Below are 9,489 nucleotides of genomic sequence, written 5' to 3' on the forward strand. Positions count from 1 at the left end.
CCATCATGCCCCGCGCGAGTATAGAATCCGGTTTCCCATGATCCTCTCTTTCTCTTATACGCTGGAGAAGCCGGTGAGGTTCCTCCGCTGCCGCCATTATGAAGTAAGATTCGGGGTTGAGGTTTAATCCGACGCCATCCTCGGGTTTGGCTTGTGCGATGGGGTAGATTTAGATTTTCTTACTTTGCTAACTTTCTCGGTAACTTTGGAATGCAGGGTTGAGCTGTGCAGCTTCAGTGGGTACAAGATCTATCCCGGCCACGGCCGCCGCTACGCTCGTACGGACGGAAAGGTAAGGCGCAAAACAAACGAAAAAAAGGTCTGGCATAGTTGGTAAAAGCGACGTGCTTCACTGATTTCTGAGAGCTTACCGTTGCTCGTAAGAGTTCCTGTTTTATTCTTGGTTGGTTAATTTCGGGATGATAGAACTTGATCCTAAAACGTGTTAGCAGCTGATAAAAAAGCTGCCATAAATCACTTAATAGTATATATGTGAGGGGAGAGAGGGAGAACTTTCAAAGTCAGAGGTTTGCAATTTTTGATCAAATATTGAATTAAAAAAATGTAATTGAGCAATATTTAGAATTGCAGTTTCAGTTTAATCAAGAAACATGTTGCATTTATTAATTTCAAAGCAGCATTTGATAGCATGCACTTTGACAGCATTTGGCCAATGCTTCTGGAAAGATAAAATATGCCAGATCACACAAGCCCTTCATAAACTATAAACTGCCAGATTAGAGAACATGGAAACTATTGTCCAGAGTTCTCAATTTCAACAATTTTCATCAGGGTGCTATTCTCTTGCAATTCTTGTTCAATATACACATGAATCATATTTTGAGAAAATCATTGGATGGAAAGATCACTGGCATCCAGTTCTATAATTACAGATTTAGTCTTTGCCAGTGATGTGGCCTTCCTTGCCAGCACTTGAAACAACCTACAAGAAATAATTAGCCATATAACAAATGAAGTCTCACTAAAGCCCAATACCTCCATGCTTTGCCTGACTCACCCAGTGGAGCAAAGAAATAAAACAATTGAACAAGTAGATTATTTTACATACCTCAGAAACAATGTAAGCACAACTGGTGGAGTGCCACAAGAAGTAGCATCTCAACTGAAATGAGCACCTGTTTGTTCTTTCCTGGTTTTGGAAATGAAAAGGCATTCAAAATAGCACAAAAGTCCAACTACACTGTTTAACAGCACAGCAAGCTCATTTTTATGGGTATAAAATCTGTTCTTCCAGAGTTGGCAATTGTAAACAAACTATTTTTGACCATTCTCTATGTTGCATCAGTGGTACCAAATTTGCAATAATCTGAAATTAAAAGGTCAACAGAAAGTGTAGAACAGTGGCCATCACAGATTTAATAAAAAAATCTGGCAGTGGAAATGGATTGGACATATGTTGAGAATGCCTAATAACATTACCAAAACTGGCTTTCACCAGCTTCAGTGAACTTACAAGAGTCCATTGGAGTTGGGCAGCCAATAAATTTAAATAAATAATAAGGAAATGCCATTGTCATGGGGTTTGCATTGCAATGAATTCATTCAAAAGGAAGCAGAAGACATTGTATTGAAGCTGCTAAACTTAGAGAAGAGTATAGCAGAAACTGGCAAGTTTACGTAGCTGCAATTGTGTCTGACTGCATGCAATGGAAACAAATAAGTGTGCCTCCCACACCATGAGTCGTCCATACACAAGTGGACAGGGGTAGTGGCAATAAGCAAGCTATTTCTATCCCTGAAACAAAGTCAGATCAAATAAAATAGACATGGTTGTATGGGTCAGTCTGTTGTGGACTGCTTTGGGAAAATGGACTTCTAAAATTGACCTTTCAGAAGAATAGTTCAAATTACAAGACTTCAACTAAGTAACAAGACATTCTTGATAATACAAGTTGTTGGCAGGGAAGAGGTTACCTTGGAAAGTTAAATTAAACCTTATTAAAAGATTAATTTTATTTTCATGTTTTATGTAAAGGTGGAATGAGCATTAAACAGGTGTGCTGTAGTGTCTGAAGTAAGAGGGTATGAACTGGATGATCTTAGACACCCTTTCCAACTGTTGTCTTTGATTCTGTTTGTGCTTTGTTGCAATATTGATGAGGGAGTACTCTTAAGTAAAAGGCCTGGTGTAATTGATTAAAATAACATAGCAGCATTTTTTTCTCTTTTGTTAGTAAGCACCAAAAGACAGTGGCTTCTCTTAAAAACACATCAGGATACTGTATAGCTAAGTTTTGACTTGTATACTGCCTCGCCCACAGCTAATCCACTATTGATACCTCAGCTCTAGAATTGTTTTATTAAGCTACTTTGTCATCCAGCAGTAGTACTAAAAGCATGATGGTATGTTAAAAAAAATCTAAATGTTCCAGGTTTTTCAATTTTTGAATGCGAAATGTGAGTCTGCATTCCTCTCTAAGAGAAATCCCCGTCAGATCAATTGGACTGTTTTGTACAGGCGAAAGCACAAGAAAGGACAATCAGTAAGTATTTTGTTGTATTTCTGTTAGTTTACTAAGACTGAATAATATCTGCCTGTGTTCTTAATAAGTATGAGTAAGAACATTTAAAATATATTGAACTGTAATCATAGCACAGAAGGATGTAAATGTTTATTTTACCTCACAGCTTAAATAATTCTTGTGTCCCCTTTCAGAGCAAACATCATTAAGTTTTATTAAAAGGCATACGCTTTCATGAGCTGCAGCTCACTTCATTGGATGCATAGAGTAGCTAGATTGAATTGGGATGAAGGCAGATGCAAATTATATGTGAACCAGATTACAATTACCTTAACAATGAACAGTTATAATATGTTAAAAACCCATTGTGTTTGTTGAGGCTTTTTGAAATTGCCTGAAACCTCTTGATATGTGGAGTGTCCTGAGAGCTTGAAATGCTCTGATACCACTTTGTTCTTATTTTGAATCCTGTTGTCAAATGTGTGTCCATTCTTATATGCAAAGTTTGTCCCATTTGTCCTAGGCAGACTCTAGAGGAACACTGCTGGCAAATGATAGTATATATTACACTAGAGGAAGAACATGTGAAGAAACCTCTAATTATGGAGTCCTTGGTGCTCTCTGAGCTTGGTTGTTTGCTTGCAGATGTTTCATTACCAGACTAGGTAACATCAACAGTGCTAGTGAGTGTTTACTTTAGTAACAACCCAACCTCCACCCTGTTACAACCACAAGGCATCACCATAGCACACAAACCAACTAAAGCCCTCCAAAACATCTTAAGTAAACCAAAACACCCAGCAGCCAAAGAAGAAAAAACAGGAATCATCTACAACATACAGTGTAAGGACTGTAAAAACCACTATGTAGTACAGACAGGCAGAAGACTAGCAGAGCACATCCATGAACACCAACTAGCAGAAGACAGATGAAAACCCCTTAATCTCACAACACATGTACAGACTCAACCCTGTTTTCCACTGGGAAACTGAGCATCCTAGACCAAGCTAAATCCAAAAATGCTAGGGAATTCCTGGAAACTTGGCATTCAGACAAATCAGCCATCAGTATATACATAGAGATAAACCACATTTACATACCCTTCCAAAGAGGCAATAAAAAAAGCTAAGGAGGAAAGACCAGAACACATCCTCTCCAGCAGCTTCCACCCCAGATAAGCAGGGATGAACACTAGACAATGAAGCAGAAAACAATACCCTGATCAAGAAACTACCAAGGAGAACCCCACCGCAACACTGGCAGAGCAAGCTATTGTATATAAACAGGGAGCAAACCCCACATTCAGCTAGCACTGATGATGTTAACCTAGTTGGGTAATGAAACGTTTACAAGCAAACAACCAAGCACCAAGGACTCCACAGTTCGACACTGAGTGGCATATATTCTGTTCTATTGAAACCTCTGATCTTATGTACTTGCTGGGAGCTTGTGATGATGCTGTTGGTGTAGATGTGACGGCAAAGTAGACATTGGATTTGTTGCAGGTCTGGCTCCTATTTCAGCATGGTTGTATGTAGTTTTTTGTTGCTAGTGAGAATCTGCTTCAGTTTCAGTGTTGTATGCAAGTATGGGCCTTCCACCCAATACTTGAGAAAGTGCAATGTCATTGTTCAGAATGGACTATAGTTCATTATTGTGTTTAAGGATTGTGAGCTGTAGGTGACAACCAATGGCATTCTGTTTTGTTTTAGTGATCTGTCTTTGAATAGGTCCTCTGTGTGAATCAGGATGTCTCTATTGAGTTGTCTATTGATCTTGTTGGATGGGTGGTTCAGTCTCCTGAATGTCTAGATTAATTCCATCAGTGGAGCATCTCTGTCAAGAGGATCAGTACAAACACGGTTGTAGCATAGAGCCTGGCTCTATCATGATAGATTTATGGAAGCTTCTGGGTAGAAGCTGAAAGCATGTAGATAAGCATGGTAATTTGTAGGTTTCCTGTATAATGATTTTGTGTGTCCATTATGCAGTTTTACTGCGATATCAAAGAAGTGGCCTTGTGTGGAAAGTCAGTGCTGAGAATGATTTTGGGATGGAAGTTGTTGAAGTTATGATGGAATTTGACCATTACTTTGAAAGATGAAATGAATCCATTCCTCTAATCTGCCCCACGTATAACTTGCATCTGTTTAACCAACCTGTTTTCCTCTCTGTTCCCCACCATCACCTCATCCCAATTCAAATTCTACATAAGTCTAGCTATTCTATGCATCTGATGAAGTCAACTGCAGCTCACAAAACCTTATGCCTTTCAATAAAATGTGTTAGAAAAGATGCTACTAGACTTCTTCTGATTCCCTGTATTCTAGTAATCATATTTTACGTGTATTGTGTTTGTGGAACATGCTTTGCTTAGTTGTGACATAATGTGACTCTATTCATGGCTTTTCACAATCCATTGTGTATTAAATTCTTTTGTGTCTTTAATAAAGGATCATGTTTTAAATTATTTTGATAGGAATAGGAAATCCTTATGCCTTTTTATTGTACTGTTCTTAAAAACAGAATGATTGAAGAGTGCATGTTGTATTTCTAGGACTGAAAATACTTTAAGAACTGTATTTTGAAATGGGCACATATAGCTAGTTGAAAGAAAAGGCAGGATTCAAGAAATGTACAGCACAATCATACATCTGTCTAATCAAAAGTAAATCACATTGTGTTCAGTAAATCCCTGATACTTGGAAGAGAATTATAGCCTAATATGTAGAGGAAAATAGCTATTCTAAAATAGTTGTCCATACTAACTAGCCTTTGATATGTCCCTACTACTCGTACTGCAAGTGGAAGAGTGGAGACTATATCAAGAAAAATTCTTCCAATATGGACTTTACTTATTAAAAAAAACCAGTTGCTTTACCTTAAGTTTCAAGTGACCAGCAAATTTGAAAATATTACAGAAATACAAAAAAACAATACATAGCAGAAAATATAGCTCAGCTTTGCCAATACATCTAGGTTGAATGAGTAGACTGTGTTTCCTGGGAGTTGAGATAGGAGATGAGAATACCGAACTTTGCAACTATATAAATTAAGTACTTCAATCTGATACAATAAAAAGTTTAGCAACTATAAAACAGAGATTTTGAAAATGGCTGTGAGTAGTTTAGGATTAATAAAGGAAGGAGATGGAATGATCCTCATTTCGATAAGCTTTTTTTTTTTTTTTGGTAAGTTAAAGAAGTGCTGGGGAAATGACTTAACTTTCATTATTTTTCATGACTTGTCATGTTGGCTGTTTATGAAAAGCCTTGTTTATATATATGTGTGTGTGTAAAAACCTTTTGAGCTTCTGCAGTATGGATACTGTTTTGAAGCATTTATTTTTTCTTTGCTCAGGAAGAGGTACAAAAGAAACGTACACGCCGTGCTGTTAAGGGTCATAGAGCAATCACAGGTGCTTCTTTGGCTGAAATAATGGCCAAGAGAAATCAGAAGCCTGAAGTGCGAAAAGCCCAAAGGGAACAAGCCATTAGGTGAGTACATTTTATTCTTATTCTTTACAAAGATATAATTATGGTCTAGTTGTCATCCTTGGCTGAATGTAAAAAATAGCATTTGATTGACTATGCAGAGGGGAGATTGCTCATTATGGTACTGTCATTTGTCCGTTCCTTGTCACATGTAAATTTGTTAACTTAGGAATTATGCTAAAAAATAAAACCAGTGCTATATAATTAAATGTTGTTCTAGTCTAACCATTTCCAAAAGTCTGCTGAATAAAAAAAAAAAAAAAGCCAGAGAACTTGGTGACTTGTGGTCTGGAATGATCTGGACCCTTTCACCACTTTATTTTGATATATGCTTAAACCAGGGATCGGGAACAAGCTTCACTAATGGCTGGATCTGTTTCCAGGCCCTTCACAGGGGTAAGGAGATGAACCGAAGCCCTTTTCCAGAAAAGAGCTGCTTTAAGACATCAGGAATACTTCGATCCTGCAGCTCTCTGACAGCTAGTGCCAGAAGATACTACCAGCAGGGAATTACTTAAAGCATCAAATCAGCACAAGCAAATTTATCTGCCCTACATTTTTCCCTTTTAGGTGTCATGCAGGGCAAGGGAAGCATCATTTTAAGCAATTGCCAGTATTTTTAAGCTATTGCTTCCTAGTATGGGACAAAATTTTAAGGAGAAAGCAATGCCTGACATGAGATCCTGCAACTAAATTGAATAGTTTTGCAGAATTTCCCCTTCTTGGTATATGCCAGGGTGGGCAGTCTTTTTTGGTTTAGGGATTGCAGTTTGCCTTTATGCCATGTCTAGGGGTAACAGAATGTGCTTAGCATGTCTAGGGGTAACAGAATGTGCTTAGCATTGTCAAAATTTTACAAGAAATTTTGTAAATTTACGGGGCAGGCTTTACGGGGAAATTGGCTTGGCTTTTGGGATGGGCTAAGGGATTAAAGGGGAGCCAAATGTCTCCAAAAATGTTGGCCCCATCTACCCAGGGTGAGGCTCTGAAGGCTACAAATGGAGTTCTGAGGACTACCCACCCATGGTTAGATATAAATAGCTATACAAATCCATGGACCACCTACTCTGCTCTGCCCCGGGCATATTTCTTCATACATTTTAGATGTTAAATAATAACAGCAGTTTTGCTCTTCTTATTAATCTTTTTGCAATATAATTAACAGAGCTGCCAAGGAAGCAAAGAAGGCTAAGCAGGCAACTAAGAAGGCAGTACCCTCTGCAACAAAGGTAATGCCTGTCAAAGGCTGTCTAACCAATGGGATGATATGGTGTGATTCTTTGTAGATTCCTATTTAGAAAACAAAATACAATTATGGCTCTTAAATCAAATTGTTCCTGTGTGCTAGTCTCATTATCAATTTTTATCATAGTTTATACATTGACCAATTCAGTGGGAGGCTATATGGTTGGCCTGAGGACATCCAATTTTTTCTTGCCACATTTATGTTCCACCTTTCCTCTGGTTGCTCAAAGTGATAGTATATTATATACATAAGGATCTTTGCTCATTTTATGCTCAAAACAATTATCTAAGGTAGGTTAGGCTCAGATACAAGGATAAGCACTGTGATCTAACGGAAACTTGAACTCGAGTCTCTTGTATCCAAATTTACTATTTAGCCATTGCATTGTCTCTCTGACCCTAATGTAATCCAGATTCTCAGTGGGACTCTGCTTTGAGTACACTGTTAAAAGTATCTGTGATCCCCAATCAGGGAAGGGGCTACAATAAACTTAAAATATGGCAAGTAGTTGGACGATTACAGAATTATTTGGCAAAGATTACAACATGCAATCTCTTAAGTATTCCAGTGGTTGCAAAGGAGATCATAGTGTAGCATTTCTGGCCAGATTGAAAACTTGGTTCAAATGAGTTAGGAACACTTTGCTCTTTCTTATTCAGACTGGCTCCCTCTCTCCAGAAATTTGTCTGTACGTGTTGTGCTAGTTTATACTGACTTAATAGGTAGCATACCCTCATGAGTGTCTTGTTTTCTATTTCCAGGCACCAACAAAGACTGCACCAAAACAAAAAATTGTGAAGCCTGTGAAAGTTTCTGCTCCCCGTGTTGGTGGGAAACGCTGATTTGTGCTGATTTGATTATGTCAAATAAAATTTTGACTATAATTGGTCTGTTCTCTTTAAAAAGCTTTCTTGAAAGTTCCAGGTCCTTTTCATTATGTAATAACTTAGAATGATGAGCAAAAATTGTTGAAAGCAGCTGTTAGCAAAACATATACAGGAAAGTCTTTACAAGACTATTAAGCAATTATATTAATATTATTTGAAAAACAGATCAAGAAGGATTTGAATGTCAACACATATTGGAAAATTCATTTGAAATTGATGTTAACTTTGCCTAATGTGCCCAAATGCTTTACATCCTGCTTGTTTAAATATACTATTCAGGGGGGATTGCCACTGAAAACCAATAGTTTACTCAGGATAAATGTATCAAATTTCAACCATCTTGTCATCAGCCAACCAGTAAACCAATAGTTAAACATCACATAGTCATAACTGTCTCAGGTGAAACACTGTAATTTTGTTTTCTACTGTTAAGTGGACTTGTGACCACTTATCCCTTTCTCTGCATGGATTCAGGGAACAATGGCAAAACTCTGTATTATGCCAGATGCTTTCCAGTGGAGGGAAAAATGCACATGATTCTGAAACTCCTACTCAAGACTTAGAACTGAATAGAAAATTGTTTTTGTTTACTGTGGGTTTTAAAAAAGTAGTGCAATATATTCCTGTAATCTCAAGAGACAACTTCTGATGGATCAAAATAGTTGTTCTAGTTGATAGTCATTTTATGCTCAAAATGACAAATACTATATATTTATAGTAAATATAATCTTGTAATCTTTACAAGATTATATTTACTATAAACCCAGCAACTAATTTAAAAAAATGAAAAATAAAATTATAGATCCTTAATATTATAGCCTTAAAACAAGGTTTCTCAACCAGGGTTCTGCGAGAGGTCACTAGGGGTTCCATGAGAGGTCATGATTTATTTTAAAAATTATTTCAAATTTGGGCAACTTCACTTTAAAGAATTAAGTTTAATTCTTTATTTTTAGTTTAAGAACACTGTTAATGCATATACAAGCCTACACATGAAACAAATACAATTTTGTAACTTCTGGCATATATTTCAGCCTGAATGTGCAGGGATTTCCCAAGGCCTGAAATATATTTCAAGGGTTCCTCCAGGGTCAAAAGTTGTGAAAGGCTGCCTTAAAATATTCAATATGTAATTTAGTCAATTATGTTGTATATTTTAACATTGTAAGATTGCATACTGCATGATGTAGTCATTCATATATATATACATGTTGAAGCTGGCAACCAAGGTAGCATGAGAAGTTCATATTACTCCGACAGTTACTGACAGAGTCCTTGTTTACAAAATGAAGAATAGTTTGCCTGGTTCAGTATTAGGAAAGGATGTTGACACATCGATAGTGTGCAGTCTTATTTTGTAACCTAGGCTGATTAAAGCC

At 37.2% G+C, this 9,489-nt stretch overlaps 1 protein-coding gene across 1 annotated transcript; it reads left to right on the forward strand.

The window, feature by feature from the left end:
- The first annotated feature begins 2 nt into the window (after nt 1–2).
- On the forward strand, nt 3–8,107 carry RPL24 (ribosomal protein L24). Its single transcript, XM_063305595.1, has 6 exons — nt 3–103; nt 217–292; nt 2,394–2,504; nt 5,844–5,980; nt 7,143–7,206; nt 7,985–8,107. The coding sequence occupies exons 1-6, from the start codon at nt 99–101 to the stop codon at nt 8,063–8,065; spliced, it is 474 nt and encodes a 157-aa protein (XP_063161665.1). The 5' UTR covers nt 3–98; the 3' UTR covers nt 8,066–8,107.
- The last annotated feature ends 1,382 nt before the right edge of the window (nt 8,108–9,489 follow it).

Source organism: Candoia aspera, chromosome 5 (genome assembly GCF_035149785.1).
Source record: "Candoia aspera isolate rCanAsp1 chromosome 5, rCanAsp1.hap2, whole genome shotgun sequence".
Lineage (NCBI taxonomy): Eukaryota > Metazoa > Chordata > Lepidosauria > Squamata > Boidae > Candoia > Candoia aspera.

What these genes read in the sequence shown, in the direction of transcription:
- RPL24 (XM_063305595.1), top strand. An exon ending in ACGCTCGTACGGACGGAAAG is followed by an intron (nt 293 to 2,393) that starts GTAAGGCGCAAA and finishes TAAATGTTCCAG; the next exon opens with GTTTTTCAATTTTTGAATGC. An exon ending in AGCACAAGAAAGGACAATCA is followed by an intron (nt 2,505 to 5,843) that starts GTAAGTATTTTG and finishes TTCTTTGCTCAG; the next exon opens with GAAGAGGTACAAAAGAAACG.